The sequence below is a fragment of the Trichophyton rubrum genome (genome assembly GCF_000151425.1).
Source record: "Trichophyton rubrum CBS 118892 genomic scaffold supercont2.8, whole genome shotgun sequence".
In the NCBI taxonomy this organism is placed as follows: Eukaryota; Fungi; Ascomycota; class Eurotiomycetes; order Onygenales; family Arthrodermataceae; genus Trichophyton; species Trichophyton rubrum.
This window is the reverse complement of record NW_003456421.1, coordinates 537,373-555,091: the sequence shown is the minus strand read 5'-3', so window position 1 is coordinate 555,091 and position 17,719 is coordinate 537,373. Positions and strand designations below refer to the sequence as shown.

The window sequence follows — 17,719 nt, the reverse complement described above, 5'->3', positions numbered from 1 at the left end:
CGCACGAAGGTGACCAGCAGCTCCATCTGCACGCTCACTCTGTCCTGCACCGGCGAGAGCTGCAGCAGCCGCCGGATCGCAGTGACCAGCACAAGCGGGATGCGTACCAGGTACTGCTGGATCAGGGTCAGATTCAGGCTCGCCATGGCGCCGGTCGTTCGTATCTGTTTACTGTCGTGTGCACGATAGCTGGATATAGTGCATGGAGGATTAAGCGATGCGAGAGAACGAAGAAGAAAAGGGTCTTTAAGGGGGGAATCCCTCAGCTATAAAAGGACGGGTTATGGCCCTGGGAAGCGGTGTTTTATATCTTCACAAGCGGATTTTTTGCTCCCTCCTCCTATTGATATGAGAACAGACAGAGCGTCGCCTCATTTAGCTCAAGCCACAAACGAGTCTCCTCCTCGTCTTCTTGTCTTCCCTTGAAAAATTGAGGAATAACGTGGAAGCCTTTTTTTGCTTGAAGACCGTCCGCTGTATGATGTAATTCGACGGCATTGGTTGAAGGTGTCAGAAAAGCCGCCACAGGAAGAAGCAATATAGCAAACAAGCTGGAACCCTGACATATTCACATGCAATCTGCGCTTTTGAGGACGAGACAAGTAAGAGTGAGTAGAGAACGAAAATGCATTGAAACAGAACCGCTAAAACGCCGGGATATGTAGCTATGGAGAATTTCTAGACCAAAATATGATGCAAAAAGGGGTTGTGACTTCAACGATCCCCATGGTACGGCTCGATATTATGGCTTGAGCCTCCCAGGTGTCTTCGATACGTCTCTTCCTCCTCCTCTTTCAACCCGTAGCCAGACGGATCTCGTCTCTTTAGGAAATGCTGCACCCTTTCGTCCACAGACTCCAGTTCAGTGACAGTCTGGTGCCTTCGTCCCTCCAGAAAGCGGCTACACTCCCGGTTAACCTGCTTAACCCGTTCGTCAACGAAGCTGGAATATTTTCCTATACTCACAGCCTGGGCCACCCCTCCGAATATGGCCAACAGGACAAAGAGCGAGGCAAACGTCTCGTGCGAAGCGCCCGTGGACTGCTGCTGCTTCTGGTACTTCCCGTTGCCCTGACCATGGTATCGCTCCCAGTCCTCCCAGCTTGCGTTCCTGAAGATGGTAGGATCTACCTGTCTCCGTCTGGAATAATATGCGTCCATAGCACTCTTTGCTGCCGGCCCCTGGGTACCAAATAGCTCTTCCCTCTGGAACCAACCCCGGCCAAACTTGTCATACTCGCTTCTCTTCGTAGGGTTCGACAGCAATTCATGAGCAGCTACCAGCAGCCGGTAGCGCTGTAGTCTGACTGACTCCGGGAGATCTTTGCAGAGGGGGTGGCCGTTACAGCCTCCGTCCGGATGGTAGATCTTGACGAGTTGGTAGAACCGCTTTTTCGAGTAGGGTGCATTCCGTTCCAGCCGGAGCAAGTCGTAAGGGGTAAAGGAAGGGGATATTGGCCATGACAGGTCGTCTTCGGGCTCTTTAACGCCATCAGAGGCTGGCCCGTGTACATGAGCAAAACGCCTCGACTGACGCCTGTACGTCGGCTGTTCGGGGCGGACAAGCGGGGAGTGCGGGCTGAGAGTCTGGAGGCCGCCGCATGAGCAGAGGAGCGTTGATTTCCTCAACATCGGCACGATTTGGCAAGCATTTCAATCTCTCGTAGGCTTCTTAGACAGGTGAGTATGCACATGGGGACATGGGAGATCAGGTTGTACTAAACGGTTATCGACGTTGATTTAGATAAATGTACGGAGCAGCTTCTGGCAGCTTTTCTCGCCTTAACTTGAAGATCGCATGAGGAGAACTGCTTAGTCATCTAGCCTGGCGGCTATTCGGCAAATCTTGCTAGTACCTAGCTAATCAAATTAAATTATGCTCATTCGTCAGCCAATAGGAGATACCTGAAGTTATTAGCCACTAATTCAAAATAAACTAATTGAGAATAATTACTATTTAATCAATTGACATTGCTCTTAGCCAAAGCATAGCCGCATCTGTAGAGGATGGTCATCCTGCGATGAGTGCTGTTTGTCCACTTATTGACCCCACCAGACGTTCTCAAACCCCTTCACAGCTTGTTCTACCCATACTTCTTCCAGCAGTGGTATGGTGTTGCTGAACATATGGTACCTGATTCTCCTATCCCAGATACAGCAGAACTCCACGATTTTGCTGCGTAATGATTGATCTCTTAGTTCGCATCCTGCAAAGAAGAGCGGTAACAAGGCCCGTCTGGACACCATGCTTATGTCACGGCACGCAAAGACATGATCTGTAATGGCTCTTGCACGGTACAAAATGGGCAGTGGGACACTGCTTCCAAGCTTCCATTGAAACACCCTATATGTATAAAGGAGAAGGCCATTTCTCTATGCTTCTGAACAGCGCATCCTATCTTGATCTTGTTGCATACACTTTTCGTCTTGGATGGCTGTTGCAGGGGAGGTGTGATCCCAGGACTCAAGTAACTGCTCAATTTCAAGGATTATTGTATCAAATGTGGCGCACTGCATCGAAGACGACTTTCGCTTTTCTGCACACAATCGTGCCGACTGCATAATTATATGTACGAGACTTAGTGGGTATCCGCACAGTCCGAAGTAGTCCCACTCTTGACCATCATGCTTTGACAGCACGGCCTTGGAGTATGCATAAGGAAACACGCAGTCTTCCCTTGAAACTAAACAAGTTATGGCGTCCCACCTATGGAGGATCAAGGTTAGTTAGAAGTCATAGCTAACCAGTGAGGTGAACTTCATAACCACCACGTGAGAATTGCTACCTGAGCTGTTGCCCTCGTAGATGCGGCCCATATTCCAATACCATCACAGGCTTCAAGAAGACCATATACACCCAGAAGATGTGTGTTCCAGTTTCCAAATGCAGACTGGGTTTCCTAATATATCAACTGTCAATCAGCCCAATTCCTGAAGGTTAGCAGGTATAACTAACATCAAGCGAGAACAGGATAATGACTGCATCAAGCATAGAATATACGTCTTCCGTGTTATTGTACGAGCCTAACTTCTCACGGATCAGCTGAAACGCGGCATGGCGATGATCCTGGGTTGATGCACTATGGACGTAATGGCCCGCTAACGCCATCACTGCGTGGACTAGGAAGGTTGGTTCCGGCTCCAAATCCTTCCGGTATCGAAACGGGTTTATCCGTAGATCGGATGTCAATGGGATTTTGCAGAACTCCCTATTGTCTATCAATTTGTTAGTAGGTTAAGGCGAGGTAATTGAGTCTGTAGTAAACATACATCGCTCAAGGATTAGATCAAATCGCTGACGAAAGTTATTATACAGTACACTAGGTGGTATGGTCGTACAGGAAGGAATGAAGGGATCCCCTGTCTAGTAGGAGCGGGCTTAACCTTCTATCGAAAGTACCTGTACTCTTCTTACATGGCTGTAGTTGTCTATCGGCTGTTGATTCGGTTAAAAGTAAAACTGTATAAGGATTCTTGCCGTTGTTCTGATGCTGGTGAGGTTCAGCCGGTCTATCAATCAAATCCAAATTGTGAGAAGCCTCCTCACCCTGAATCACGGGTGATTCGTTGCCGTATGTTTCGAATGGCGTCTCGGCATAAGGTGCTATCTCTTCAATGCTCTCTTTATCTTGGGACTGGGCTCTATGTTAGCCTAAAATGATTGGACACTTCTTCTTTACGCTTGTTGCGAGGAGGGCTGACTACCACCGCGAGAGACTAGCCTTACCTGACCGTTAGTGATATGCTCGACGGGCACTCCTGAAAGCGTGAAATTGGTGGTTAATGGGGTGTCTGCTGTCTCACTCTCTATTATAGAATGCTCAAAGATAAATTCAAATTGCTGTGGCTTCTCTGTGTCCCTTAACAGTCCACGTTCGACCTTGCGTGCCCTTCGCCTCCTGACTGGCTTCCTAAACAGAGAAAATGCAGGCTGCCAAGATAACCGCATTCTAATTATTTGGTATCTCGCGATTGGTCATAAAGTTCGATTATATATGGAGTACTGTATTTAATTCAAGTATAAGGATATGGAAGTTGAGGTGGATGGAAGGGAGTGCTGCTGCTGGAACGTCGGGTTGTGTCTGAGCGCGAGGTGGGTCTGGACTGTGGAGATCGCCGCAACGATAGACCCACAAAAGACTGTGGATCTACCCGCGCCCTTCCTAATTAGACTTCTTACCTCTTTGGGACGATTGCTTGGTCTAGACAGTTGCCTCTTTCAGCCGCTGTTGCTCGCTATCCTTAGACTGCAGAGCCTGCAAATGCTCCTATAAGTCTTCGGTATGAGATTTACAGGCACTCCCAAATGGAGAGCAGAAATTCTTAAATAGTTGAGCAGCCCAACAATGCTCTATAAACATCTTAAGATGACTACACAAAATTTTCCTGTGCTCTGGCAAGCAATCTGGTAACTAGAGCTCATGTACATCATTATATGGATTCTGGCACAGTGCATTGCTTCTATCGAGGGATTAGAGAGAGAATACATTCTTCGGTGTACAACTCATCATGGGAACTATGGTAGCAGAGGAGCTTAGGGCACCCCAGAACTCAATAGCAAACTCTCCAAAAGGTTTGTCTACAATTGCTGGAGTTCCGGAGTCGATCTCGGCTAGTCGTATGATGCAGGACTATATCATGATTCAGCTACAGCTATTGTGACTTGGGAGACCGGAAGACCCCAATGATCCATTCAATTGGCCTCTACGGAAGAAATGGTGGGCAACCAGACTTAGCTTCTTGCAAGATTTTTCTGCTCTACTAATGGAACTATTATTGCGGTTGCTCACAATGCTATAAATAAAGAATTTCATATATCTGATGTGAATTTTCCTCATTCCTACCGGCCGACCACGTCCTGGGGAGTAGGGGCCGCTCTGTCACCCCTTAACTTATTCTCTATAATGGAAGACTTTGGAGTTCGACCCGTGCTTCTCACCACTTACTTCTTCTTTATCTACTTTCTGATTCCAATCGACTTAGCCCCAAACTTACGACGCTTATAGTCATGAGATTCTTTAGCGGCGGTTGCGTTCCGATTATGAGCAATGCCGTTGCTAGTATCGTATCAAATGTTTTTCACGGAGATCGAGCCAGAAGTATACCCATCTGCCTTTATGTTACTACATACCTGGTTGCGACAAGCATTGACCCAGTGATTGGAGCGTCTATACTTCAATCCCTTTCCTGGCGATGTATTGGTCACATTGAATTGATTTTCACAGCGGCATTTTTTCCCCTCTTCATCATCGGTCTGCCCGAGACCCGCGGCTCAGCTATCTTGCGAGTGAGAGCCAAGCGGATAATAAGTAAGAGTGAAGAGGTATATACAGCGAATAAGCTCCATCATGATGCAAAATTGTACCAGGCCATCCTCCAAAGCATGCAACGGCCCCTGTACATGTTGTTTACGGAGCCTGTGGTATTTATTGTTTGGGCTGCCTTTAGCCTTGGAACGGTCTATCTATTCACCCAGTCTGTCGAGCTAGTGTATGGACAACTCTATGGTTGGGATGCTATACTAGCAGGTTATGTCCAGATTGCCATTGTGTTTGGTGAAATTCTTGGTTGTGGACTTTGTATGTCCACTAAAGGCTGGTACTACGCATCTGCTGACCATAATACCGAAGTTCCCGGGACATCTATCCCTGAGGCGAGATTATATACATCAATAATTGGGGGTTTCTTTGGTGTTACCGGCTGAATGTTTGTATATGGATGGACCTCATACCCTACCGTCCATTGGATGGCACCTGTTATCGGCTTGACCATGGTGGGGTTTGGAACAACTTCTGTTGTGATAAGCACCGCAAACTATCTTATTGATGTATATAGCAAGTACGCTGCGAGCGCTCTTGGTGCTGTGGGCTTGGTTGAGAACATTGCTATCGCATTTTCCCTCTTGCCTCGACAGCGATGTACACAGGTATTGGATTTCAGTGGACCAGCTCACTTCTCGCATTTGTGTCTTTTGCTCTTGTTATAACTCCATTTGTGGTCTTCAAATGGGGCAAAAAAATAAGATGTCGAAGCCCATTTATGAAGGAGGCAATTATTGATCGACAGAGAGACAATGTCGATGTAGCTAGCGTATAGAAAGTACGCCATCAATAACTTTGGAATATTCAACATACTTAGTTGATATCATGAAACAAGCAACTCCCGCCTACGGGCTCCAAGCATTTTTATGGAGCTGTTCGAGGAGCACATTCAATGTAGTCATCGGAGGAAGGTCCTGGACGGAGATGTCCTGGAACTCTGATAGTGGTCCTCTGGTCTAATCGAGCTTCTTTTATTTTCTTTTCTTCTTTTGTCTGCCTATTAACACTGGAATCTCAATCGAATGATACTGGTGTTGCCTGTGAACAAATCCTAGCTAATTAGTTAACTAGCTAGGTAACTGGATTAAAGTGACGTATATATTAGTCGAATAGACTTGGAAAAATATCTGACCAATGAAAAGTAGCCAAAAGCTAACTAACAAGTTAACTTGCACGAGCTAAATTAACAACAACTCAAATGGAACTGGCGTCTAATGCATTTGCGGCTTGGAAAAGCAAGGTTCACCAGCTTCTCGCAGGCTCTTCTTCTCGAGAAGAAGGACTTTACATACACCCTCTAGAATGCCTAGGTACGAGGAAAGCCATCAACCTCATCGACACAGATCTCGGTCCCCATCTTCACATTCCCGTGAGGGTCGAGGACGCCCCAAAGCCCGCAGCTCCAAGTCACAGAGACACCGGTCTTCAAGCCCCGACGGTAGGAAACGCTCCCAAAGCCCCCGAGGACGGAAATCACGTCGTTATAGGAGCCGGTCAGTGGACTCGAGTGACGCATCCCATAGCCGTACGAACCATCCCCGAGAATCGCGTCGAAGAAGCCGTGATCGCAGACGAAATGACAGGGATGGGCATCGGTCACACAGACGCCGTGAGGGCAGGGAACACTCAGCTTCTCCGTCTAGGGAATCATATAGGCGCAATCCTTCACCTCACCTAGGCAGGAGATCGGATAAACCGCTCCCATCCCAGCAGGACGCATTTTCAAAGACGCCCCGAGACGGATCTGGCCAGGCAACTCCGGTAGGCGAGAAGGAGAAAGAGAAAGCCAATTACGGGAATACGGGGCGTCTAGCAGCTGATACCAACACTGTTAGATCCAGTGATGGGACCACATCCGTTGTTTTAAAATACAACGAGCCTCCAGAGGCCAGAAAACCTCCGGCCAAAGACGCTTGGCGACTATATATCTTCAAGGACGATAATCTACTGGAAACTATCGAGTTGGGAGATCGAAGCTGCTGGCTGATTGGAAAAGAAAAGCTAGTTGCAGACTTGCCTATCGATCACCCAAGCTGCTCCAAACAGCATGCCGCTATTCAATTCAGATACGTTGAAAAACGGAATGGCTTTGGGGATCGAGATGGCAGGGTCCGGCCGTATCTCATTGACCTGGAAAGCGCAAATGGGACAACGGTTAATGGAGATCCAGCTCCAGCTAGAAGATACATGGAACTTATGGATAAAGACGTTTTAAAATTCGGACTCAGTACAAGGGAATATGTACTCCTCCTCCCTCCTAGCTGATGGCCTAAATTACATGTTCTTTCCACCCTCGTCAAGAAACACAAGGAATAGACAATATCGGCACATATAGATGACATAACGTGTTCCCAATTTGCAGCTATGATATGCGAGAAATCATCAACTTTTCTCCCTGACAACCACTATGCCTTGCCGGAGAATTCTTCCTCCTTCTCAGCTGCTTTCTGAGCGGCTTCATCCGCTATGTTGGATGCCTTCCTGCTCGTCTTTTTGGCAGCATCTTGTGCTCCGTGCTGGGCATCCTTCGCTGTGGATCCTATGGTATGCTTTATCTTGTTCGTTGCGGCCTCTGCAAAACGGAATTTATTAGCCTGCGTCTTAATACACCTGGGTGTGAGCAATGTTTTCCAGACGAACCTCCTTTCTCGATTCCCTTGACGGCAGCATCTGAAACGAGCCTGTCGGCTGCCTTCAGAGTATCTTTTGTTGCCTCAATAGGACCTTTCTGATGTTGTGGTGATGTCGAGAAGAAAGCGCGGTTCAACTGTGTCCTTCTATTGAAGACTGTGGAAGGCTTGATAAAGCGCGAATTGGCAACAGCATCTCTAATGACGAAAGACATATTGTATAGAATTAAGTGCCTATTGGGGGGGGGATGGACGTTAGCCGCCATGGTCCATTCCAGACCTGAATGTAGGCCCGAATTGTTAAACTTACCTAAATGTTCAAGTACTGATGAATATATGAATACGGTTGAAAGATAGAATCTATTTCGTAGGAGTCGGACCTCTTCTCGTTCCTTATATACTTCGTAGTCTACATGACTCCTCTTCGCCATCTTCTTTTGAGTTGGGTTGCCTTGCTTTCAGCTCCCTGTTTCTAACGTCATATCTCCATCATTCATACCGGATTTCCTTGGCCGGGACTACGTAGAACCGCCCCGATGGGCTAACCACGATCCCGACATGAATTAAACTGGAGTAGTTTAAGTAGTTCGTAATTACAACTAACAACTCCAGGTCCCTTACTGGTTTCCATGAAACAATGGTCTCGATAGAGCCATGGCGGCTACGAGGGTTGTCCAGGCGGCTAAGTATTTAATTACCTAATCACTGCCGGCTAGGCGCGTCGACAGGATAAACATTTTAGCGGTTAATTGTGCACGGACCACTAGCTAACCTCCCGAGTTCCTCAGAACAGACGCAAAAAAGGCATTCACAAGCTTTCCCAAAGCCATTAAAAAGATATCAGAGACACCTAAAGCGATATCCATGGAATGCAGAATTAAAGGCAGAATCCCTGACGAAAGGAATGCGTCTCATACGTGATGTTTATGCAAAATCCCTGTCTCGGAGACCCATTTTCTCACCCAATGAAAACTGTTAACTATCAGAACGACAGAGCAAAGACTTAGCAGGGGGAAGATATATTTTCGACACCGTTGCTCAACTTCCGGTCGCAGAAGGTCGCAGCCTAAGCGCTTACCCCACAACGACCCCTCAGACTGAAATCGTACCGTCCTGTGTTTCTACGTGTTTTGGACCGCAAAACACGTACATTCACTGTGCCCTATGCCTAAGCCAGTCTCCGGAGGACTCTCACACCGCAAAAGACAAGGACCTGAGGATTGTGTTGGTCGACGCCCATCAAAACGGTCGAAGATCGACCGGCGTCCGCCTACATTTTGGGATAATCTATCGAGAATTTGGTTGACGAGAGACGCACTTGAGGAGCTAGACCAACGAAACAGCGCTTCCATCAGTTCAGAGCCACCTCGATCCAAACAGCGACCAGTCACACGTCTCCAAGAGAAAGAGAGGCGACTTCATCAGAAACTTCCTTCCTGCACTATCTACTCCGGTCCTGCGACGTTAAACGACATCAGGCGATATTCCAGGGGCGGTGGCCCTGATCTATCTGACCTTAGAAATGTATGTTATGTTACCTACGTTACTGTGAGCTATTACTTCGTATGCTGATGTGTTCCATAGTTTCCGAACCCTGAACGACTTTTTCACCCAATGAGTACTAATAATCTGGATCGCCGGAAGAGACGTGCAGAATCCCCTTCAGGTTCCGCCGCAGAACAAAGCAGTGCCAATAAGACCGCAAAGTCTTCCAGCACCTCAGCCTACAACCGCAATTTCGAACAAAATCTGATTGATAATGGCATATACCTACCTGGATATAAGTATCCTAATGGTCACAGGCCACCCAAGCCTAATAACTGGGTAGAACTTAATGAACGTTTGGCACAACGTCGGCCTTCCCTCTCATCATCACAGTTCTCCGAGGATGACTTTGAGGAGTTTGTTGATAAAGATTTGAATATTCGGAAGGAGAAACCTATTGGTCGTTTTGCTCTCTCGATTATTGAAGGAAAAGTTGATGATATGATGTCTATGGGCGAGGACTATCCATTCTCGAACCTGGCGCCCCTAACAGATGGTACTCTAGTGAACGCAAGGCCAGACCATTTCTTTGGTTCCCGGCCTGAGCAGCTCGAGTCTCAGATTCGCAAGGATCTTAGTTCTTATATTGTTCCATCATCACAGGATTCTCTCCCTATAATCCCGAACTTCTTCCTTGAGACCAAGGGTCCTGACGGGTCCCTTATGGTTGCTACGAGGCAAGCTTGTTACCATGGGGCATTGGGTGCTCGAGGTATACATAAGCTTCAGAATTTTAAGCAAGACGAGGAATCGTACGACAGGAATGCTTATACGATAACCTCAACGTATCACGGCGGGAATCTGAAGATTTATACGAGTCACCTCGTTCCTCGAGCGAGCGGGCGCCCCGAGTATATAATGACCATGGTCAATAACTGGGGGATGACTGGAAATATCGAAACATTCCGACAAGGTGCATCGGCGTATAGAAATGCTTTGGATTGGGCAAAAGAACAGCGAGAAAAGATCATAGAGGCTGCCAATGAGAGACTTGCCAGAGTTGAATCAGAGGCTCTCACATCTGAACATGTTTCTGAACCAACAGCTACCCTGGATGGCTCTCAAACATCAGCAACATCTGATGAAACCGAGATTCAAGATACCGCATGGAGCTTTGCACAGCCTAATGATGCTGGTGGTCCTGCAGCTTCTAGTAAGTCTGATAGCAGACAAGCAGACCGCCCGGGCGGCGGCCCGCTTGCGAACTAGGGCATTTGAATGTATATATCTCTATATTTCTCTACTCCTAACCTCTGGGTATGTACTCCAGAAATCTATGGCTACGCGAGATGAATGATGAATGTGATGAATCTTCTGCTATATCAATCCTCTCGTCTATGTATCTAGTACATACGACCATAGGAAGTGGAAAACAGAGCTTCCCGTCCGCTCAGCTGTACTTAAGCCACTTGCCGGTCGGTTAGTAGTTGGGTGGGTGACCACCAGCGAATCCCGACTGTCGTATGTTTTTTTTTTGATATTTTTCCTCTTTCTAGGAGTGAGTGACGTTGATAACCGAATTATTGTTGAAATACTTCCTAGTTATGGTCGTTATAAACATGAAGGGTTATTATATTAGGGGGCATTAACAGAACAGAAGCAAAAAGGCCTTAGCCTACCGCCACTATCAACACACACACACTTCGAGTCTCAATGCAGCTCGTCATATCCATCCATCCTGGAGTCGGCCCAGGATCCATTCAATTCCATATCCACGAAAGAAATATAAAAAAGAAAGATCTCAATATTAGAAAACCCGTCGCTTGACTCCGAAACCACGGCTTATTTATCCGTGGGGTAAAAATGGTGATGCGCCAAACAAATGCAGATATTTGACTTGAACATGTAGCAAAGGATGATGACCGTACAATAATGCATGGCAAAAAAAGGTAAGGGGTGACGTGAAAAAAACACAAGAGCAAATCAACCGGCTATAAATAAAACGGTAGCGATGGCCCGTAACTCCTTCTCCGATGTTGTAGTTTGGTGTCTAAAACATTGTTGTAAGCTGTTTGTTCCGATGTATTAGGGAACTCTGTGTATTTATGAAAGCCAGGATAAAACATGAGAGGCGTAAGCCAAAGGATAAAAAAAAAATTAGCTGTCGAAAACCCGATATTGTAGCTTGGTGTGTGGTTCGGAATGTATCATGGTAAGTTTTCTAGTAGTCTTGTATTTGGTCTTGCTCTCCGAATGGTGTTTATGGAGAGCGATGGTGGATGCCTAGGCCGGTCCAGTCTGGTATCTGGGGGGTACTCCCGCTTCTTATCCGGGTTCTTGCTCCTCCCTGACGAAACTGTTCCGCCGCTCGTTGTTGCGGCGGAGTAGCGAAGCCCTGCCGCATCATGTCAGCGAGCTGCTGCGGATCGCTAGCCGTTGGCATGAAGTTGTGGTCAGGATAAGGTGCGGCCCGTGGTTGTGCTTGCACTTGTGCTTGCGCCTGTACCTGTGCCTGGCGTATCAGTTGTTCTTGTCTGGGCGCTCTTTCGGCTCGCTGCCTGGCTGCCTCGACGTTGACGGGTTCAAGTTCGCCGAAGCGGATGTGAGGTGGTGTATATTGAACGGGATTGAATTCGACGACACTGTTAATGCCGTCGCCTGTGTCAACCATAAAGCCTGGCCCCGTTGTTACTTTCGATAATGGTAGTAACTGGCCTTCGTCTAATGTTGGCGTTGTGGTGGCTGAATCGATTGCACATTCACTAGCTGGGTATCTAATTCGGGTGTCTATTCTGGGAATGGCTGCTGCCCTGTTAGAATGGGAAAAGGAGGCTGCGCGAGGCGCCGATGCAGACGGTGGGCTAGGTGTGAATCTGCCAGGCTCTGCTTGAAGTGATTGGTGTGATAGTCCGGAGTGTTCCCGAGACATCGGCTGAGATGAATAGCCATGGGGGAGACTGTTTTTGGAACCGACGGCTCGCAGTGGTGGTGGTGTAAATGCTGAGGGTCGTCGTGGTGGCATTTGAGTGATGTCGATGTTCGGCTCATATGGTATCGGCAAGGGATTTGGTCCCATATAAGGAGGGCCAACATTGGAGTCGCTGAAGTGCTGCTGGTTTGATATTAGAGGCCGTTGAGAATCCTGTTCAATTCCGAAGGGAGAGTTCGGGGTCGTTGGCGAGCCTCGTTCAGATGCAGAGATACGACGAGGGTATGGCAGGCCAGGGTCACTGTGAGTTGACAGGGAAAGGTTCATTTCGGCACCTCCCATCAGAGAAGCTGATAGGCGTTTTATCTCCTCAACGTCTGGTAACGGAGGACTATCCGTGTGCATTGGACGCTGCGTTAGATTTGAACGCTGCGGTCGTGATGGCGGCTTCATTCCGGCATGAGTGGCCCCCCCAACGATAGCAGCATAGGATGGACCGTGGTTGCTCTTGTTGCTGGATCCAGCCTTCGCTGGCACTGGTCCAGTGCTTGTACCGCTGTTCTTTGAGGATGAAGCTGTGCTATGTTGCTGTGCCAATGGGGCCACCGGTTGACCCGCAGATCCAGTATCAGAAGGCTTCCTTTGGCTGGGACTGCCCTGGACCAAGATGGAACTGTTCCGTCGAGAGCCATCTGACACAGAGACGGTAGGAGTTGCTGGTCTAAACTCCCCAAGATTCTTCCGCTGTTCTTTCAACCGTCTCAGGGGTTCCTTGAAAGCCGACAGGAAACTGCCTCGCTTCTTCCCAGGAGTGCTGGGCCGCTCTTCCTGGGAAACTTTCGGCGTTGGAACTTCAGTACTGTTGGACAGAGATGGGGACATGTCGGGGGCAGCAGACTCGTTCTCATTACCGCCATTTTGAGCCATATTCTCAGTACCGATATTGCTGTTGCCATGGAGAACCGAGAGAGGTTGAACGCTACCCTGCGGCGAGACTATCTCCTGTGGAGAGTCAGTGCATTCGGCTCCCACATCCCGTTCCCAGGTTGACCTGGTCGATGTGCTGGCTATGGAGTCAGAGAAGGACGACATGCTGTTTGTATGATCGAAGATTGATTTCTGATGGCGGAACCATTCCTGGGATGAGCCGGGTGATCGGTGTCTGATTTCCTCTTCGATGTCAAGCAGCATCTTTTTCAAGCATTCGTGGTGAAGTTCCAGATTGACCTCTGATTTGTCTAGCCTAGCCCGATAATGACGCATGAGACGCTTTGCATGAGTCTGATACTCGCGGTAGTCCCTGACAAGGCCTGCATTTTTAATTGCTCTGATCTGAGTTGTAGCGTTCTTGTAAGAGAGACAGAACAGGCTTGTAGCAATGCCCAACCAGTACCAGAAATGCTTTGCACCTTCAACAATAAGCTCATCACGGCAGAAGCCCTGGACGACTGAATGAATCTTAAGCACATCGATTTCTGTTCGAGGTCGGCCTATTATCGCATCTTGGTTGGAAGCGCTTTGCAAATTTGTTGTAGAACGGCGCTCAATACCTCTTCTGTCGACTTCACTAGTAGGTGTAGCCGAGACTTCGCTGTAAGCGTCAAAGGAGCGCTCAATCAGACCGTACTTGATGAGGATGGCAAACGTGTTATCGATGTGCCTCTCGGTACTACCATATCTTTCCAGTGTCCGGATTTCAACTTTGTACTCTGCCAAAGCCTTGCGGCCGAGATGGATCATGCCAACGGGCACATTGTGTCCGAAGAAGGATAGGATATATATTAGCTGTAGGGCTTCGGTATACTGGTTGGAATTGAGATCCGTCATTATCTCCCTATATGGTTCAGCTAGGCGGCTGTCAGTCAAGTGTGAGCCGGGTTGGTAGGTTTCTAGTGGTTTCCCACTGGCGTTAAGACGATGACCGAGGGCATGAATAGCGAGTGGCAGACACTCGTAGTACCTGACCAGCTCTCTGGCCTTTTGGGTCTGCCTCGTGTTTGGGTTTGAGATTCCTAGCTCAGTGAAGAGTAGCTGGCATGCGGCCTCCACGGCTAGAGGCTGGACAGCAAGGCCATATGGTTCATAGAGGCGCTGTTTCTGACGAAGAGTGCGGTCGACGGAGGTGTAGATGATGCTAGTATTCGGTTTGAAGGGAAGGAAGTTTTTAAATTCGTTTAGGTCATCTTCGTCTTCAAAGGCGAGGCCGTCAAAGATGAGCAGCCAGTTGTCTCTGCTTTCTAGCCACCGTTTGACATTTGCTGTGTACTTATGGGCCATCAGCCACCTTGGGTCTCGGTCTTCGCGGTCTTCTAAGAGAATGGAGGCAGCAACGGCGATTTCCCATATTCCATTGAGACGAGACTCCGTGGACTTGCCATCGATCCAGAAAATGCCACCGGGGTATAATTTATCGTGGTCGTACATGTACTGTCTGGCTAGATGGGACTTTCCAGAGCCCGGGCTTCCATGGACAAGAACAGCGGCGGGCCCCAGAACCCGCTTCCGTTCGTCCGATAGTACTCTCCGCAACTGATCCATCTCCTCTTGCATCCCAAGAAACACAGAATTGGGGTGAAAGCCCGGCGGACTTACAGTCACCAGGGAATCGTCGTTCTTGCCTAACAGTAGGGGCCGGTTGACATGGCGCAGAGCTTCAGGGTTGGTGAAGATGGGGTCGTGCGGCCCCGGTAGAGAGCTGTGAGAGAGTGCTATATGATTATACACAATGTCAGCATAACTGGCGCATGAATATAAAGTTTGTCACTAAAGAGCAGCAAGACAGCTTACCTAGAGGGTCCTGTGTATCTGAGGGAAGGTCAAAGGCACTGCCAGCGTTAAGCTGCTGGACCTGGAGCCCGGCCTGCATGGCGAGGAGGTACTCCTGCTTCGCTTGCTGCCAACGAGCAACGATGGTAGGCCCGGCAGTAGATGAGTACCGCCGTATGGCCTCTGTGACGGTGTCGTAGCCAGGGGAGTTCTTATCAGCAAAGCGGCACATGGCACCATGGTCAGCCTCGATGCCCATACGCTCGACGCCGTCCCAGACAGGCGCAGCAGAGGACTCCTCGACGATGAAGGCTCGAGTGCTGCCTATGTCCATGGGCTTGGACTCGTGGAAGAAGTAGATGTGGAAGCGGTCCATGATCTGGACGAAGTCGCGGTTGATGACTTGGAGGTGCTCGTTGTCGCTCTGCAAGACCTGGACGAGCTGGGGAGAGGTGGAGAGCAGCCGTTTTGGTATGACGGTGTTGATGAAGGACTGCGCCGTGCTGGCGACTTTGGCAATGCTGGATCCGTTGTGCGGCGTCCCCAGGAAGATGATGCCGAACGTTGATACGAAGATGGACCGCAGATGCTGGGTATGCTGGTGGCTGATTCTGGTGTAGCAGCAGAGAGCCTTCTTCACCACCAGGCCGCCCAGGGAGTGGCAGACGAAGACGATGGGCCGTTCGGTCGATTTGGTGCTCTATCAATAACTACCATGTTAGCCTTGGAATCTGTATAAATAGGAAGGGTAGTTGTATAGCAGGGCCAGCACATACACTCCGCAGCGCACACAGGCTGGTGATAAGATGCTCCGCATGGTTATGCAGCTTGTCCTTCGACGTCCCTCCACTGAAGGAAGCCACATTCGCATCGTAGCCGTAGGTGAGGATCCTGACCTCGAGGCCGCGCAGGGCGTCTGGCAGCAGGTCGGAGGGCCAGAAGACTTCGGGGGGCTTTTTGGTGGCCCAGGTATGGTACGCCGAGCCGTTGAGGCCGTGGACAAACACGATACTGACCCGTTAGCAGGGTGAATACGCAGAAGACAGAGACAGGGACTTACTCGACGGCCGGGCTGGATGTTTGGTAGAGCTGTGTGAGGCCGAACTGCTTGACGGCGACGCCGCGCTTGGTGACTGCGGTCGTCATTCTGCGGCGGACGACAAGCTGTTCTCTAGAGACGAGATGCCAGGCCCATGAGCGAGATCAGCAGAGGAAGAGGAAAAAGCAGAAGAAGCAGAAGTAGTGGAGGAAGAGATATCGAGGCCAGGGGTGTGATGTATTATATTATTATCGGCGGCGGCGCCCTTGCAGCAGCCTGACACACCCACCGTCGATGATCGGTGATGCAACCGCAGTCTTGTGAGCAGCAGCAGAAGAGACGCAGACGCAGCAGCGCCAGCAGGCAGAGGCAGAAGAGGCAGAAGAGGCACCAGGCGCAGGCGGGCTCAGCGGTTCTGCGAGCCCTGGAGGGTCAGCTGCGATGATGCGGCAGTCCTTCTGCTCCGTAACTGACATCACCGTCCGAGGCGGGCGAGTTATTAATGCACCTGCAGACCCTTTTCTCCAGCAACTAACAGGCAGCTAACTAATGACGGCGCTTTTATACCGATAGGACAATGGGCCGCTGTTCTCTCGAAGCTCTTCCCGAGTCTTCTCGCGCTGCCGCCGGCCTGCAAGGGGGTGGGGGGTTTTTCCAGCCTCGTTCCTCCTTGGTAGTCGTGATTCTGCACCAGACATGCGCATCGCTGGCTCGCGATTGGGGACTCGACCAGGCAGACCAAAATAACTGGTCCCGGGCGCGATTGGCGGGCGTTTGGCCAGCCTTGGATGCTCGAGGATGGGCAGGCTGGAGGCTTGTCTTACGGGTTGGTTGGTTGACTCTACAGCCCTATGTGGTGTGCCTGGTCTTCCCTCCCCCGGCAGCGGCCAGGGGAAGCCTTCCTGGTGGCCGGCGGAGACCTCTTTGGGACCCCAGGCGAGCGGTGCGGCTGGGGTGGTGGAGGGCATGGCCTTGAGCTAGTCAGCGAGTTACTGGTTATCTGTTGCGGTTGCGTGTACGGCATGTTGCCTGTGAGAGCCAAAGGCTGGCGTTGCTTTTGACTCCCCCATGGATCGGTCCGCCTCCCCGAACCGCGAGCCAGACATGAGACTGACGAAGTCTTCTCCGAGAAACAGGCTGACAGGCGTTCGACGCTGTTGGCGCTCGCATTCTTCCGGCATACGGAGTGCAGATGCAGATGCAGATGCAGATGCGGTTTCGACGGTGGGGGAAACAAAACCGCCTGCATCACACAGGATTCTACGGACCACCCATTAATAGACAGCAAGGCCGTCTGTGAAACATGGGCGGCTGTATCATGCAGTGCCAGCTCAGCTCGTGATCGTGGTGCGGAGAGGCAGAGATCTCAATAACAACGACGTCTCAGGTCATGTCTCATATAAAAATGCTGCAAGTATCAACGCTTCCCCCTACCCATGGTCTTCCTCTGGGTGTCCGTATACGATCTTGGTGTATTACGATCGTCATTTTTGCAAGCTCTTCATGTCGTCTTCTCCCAGACCGTGTGCTATATGGCTGCTGTGGTGGA

The 17,719-nt window shown here is 49.6% G+C and overlaps 7 protein-coding genes and 1 non-coding gene across 8 annotated transcripts; 4 read left to right on the top strand and 4 right to left on the bottom strand.

The window, feature by feature from the left end:
• Nucleotides 1-714: 714 nt before the first annotated feature.
• Nucleotides 715-1,632, bottom strand: TERG_06719 (uncharacterized protein; the record flags this gene model as incomplete). The annotated part of the gene is made up of 1 exon (XM_003232680.1): nucleotides 715-1,632. One exon carries the CDS (start codon nucleotides 1,630-1,632, stop codon nucleotides 715-717), a length of 918 nt encoding a protein of 305 aa, XP_003232728.1.
• A 408-nt stretch (nucleotides 1,633-2,040) lies between these two features.
• TERG_06718 (uncharacterized protein) lies at nucleotides 2,041-3,949 on the bottom strand (the record flags this gene model as incomplete). Its single annotated transcript, XM_003232679.1, has 6 exons — nucleotides 2,041-2,344; nucleotides 2,420-2,707; nucleotides 2,767-2,900; nucleotides 2,957-3,209; nucleotides 3,340-3,635; nucleotides 3,728-3,949. 6 exons carry the CDS (start codon nucleotides 3,947-3,949, stop codon nucleotides 2,041-2,043), a joined length of 1,497 nt encoding a protein of 498 aa, XP_003232727.1.
• Nucleotides 3,950-5,041: 1,092 nt separating this feature from the next.
• Nucleotides 5,042-5,704, top strand: TERG_06717 (uncharacterized protein; the record flags this gene model as incomplete). The annotated part of the gene is made up of 1 exon (XM_003232678.2): nucleotides 5,042-5,704. One exon carries the CDS (start codon nucleotides 5,042-5,044, stop codon nucleotides 5,702-5,704), a length of 663 nt encoding a protein of 220 aa, XP_003232726.2.
• Nucleotides 5,705-6,623: 919 nt separating this feature from the next.
• TERG_06716 (uncharacterized protein) lies at nucleotides 6,624-7,586 on the top strand (the record flags this gene model as incomplete). Its single annotated transcript, XM_003232677.1, has 1 exon — nucleotides 6,624-7,586. The coding sequence occupies one exon, from the start codon at nucleotides 6,624-6,626 to the stop codon at nucleotides 7,584-7,586; it is 963 nt and encodes a 320-aa protein (XP_003232725.1).
• Nucleotides 7,587-7,872: 286 nt separating this feature from the next.
• Nucleotides 7,873-8,382, bottom strand: TERG_06715 (uncharacterized protein; the record flags this gene model as incomplete). Its single annotated transcript, XM_047748667.1, has 1 exon — nucleotides 7,873-8,382. One exon carries the CDS (start codon nucleotides 8,380-8,382, stop codon nucleotides 7,873-7,875), a length of 510 nt encoding a protein of 169 aa, XP_047604654.1.
• Nucleotides 8,383-9,115: 733 nt separating this feature from the next.
• TERG_06714 (uncharacterized protein) lies at nucleotides 9,116-10,705 on the top strand (the record flags this gene model as incomplete). The annotated part of the gene is made up of 2 exons (XM_003232675.1): nucleotides 9,116-9,475; nucleotides 9,536-10,705. The coding sequence occupies 2 exons, from the start codon at nucleotides 9,116-9,118 to the stop codon at nucleotides 10,703-10,705; spliced, it is 1,530 nt and encodes a 509-aa protein (XP_003232723.1).
• Nucleotides 10,706-10,848: 143 nt separating this feature from the next.
• Nucleotides 10,849-10,964, top strand: TERG_10013. The gene has a single exon (XR_007130580.1). It is a non-coding gene; the product is annotated as a 5S ribosomal RNA (ribosomal RNA).
• A 195-nt stretch (nucleotides 10,965-11,159) lies between these two features.
• TERG_06713 (uncharacterized protein) lies at nucleotides 11,160-16,277 on the bottom strand (the record flags this gene model as incomplete). The annotated part of the gene is made up of 4 exons (XM_003232674.2): nucleotides 11,160-15,073; nucleotides 15,153-15,831; nucleotides 15,908-16,142; nucleotides 16,192-16,277. The coding sequence occupies 4 exons, from the start codon at nucleotides 16,275-16,277 to the stop codon at nucleotides 11,697-11,699; spliced, it is 4,377 nt and encodes a 1,458-aa protein (XP_003232722.1). The 3' UTR covers nucleotides 11,160-11,696.
• Nucleotides 16,278-17,719: the final 1,442 nt, after the last annotated feature.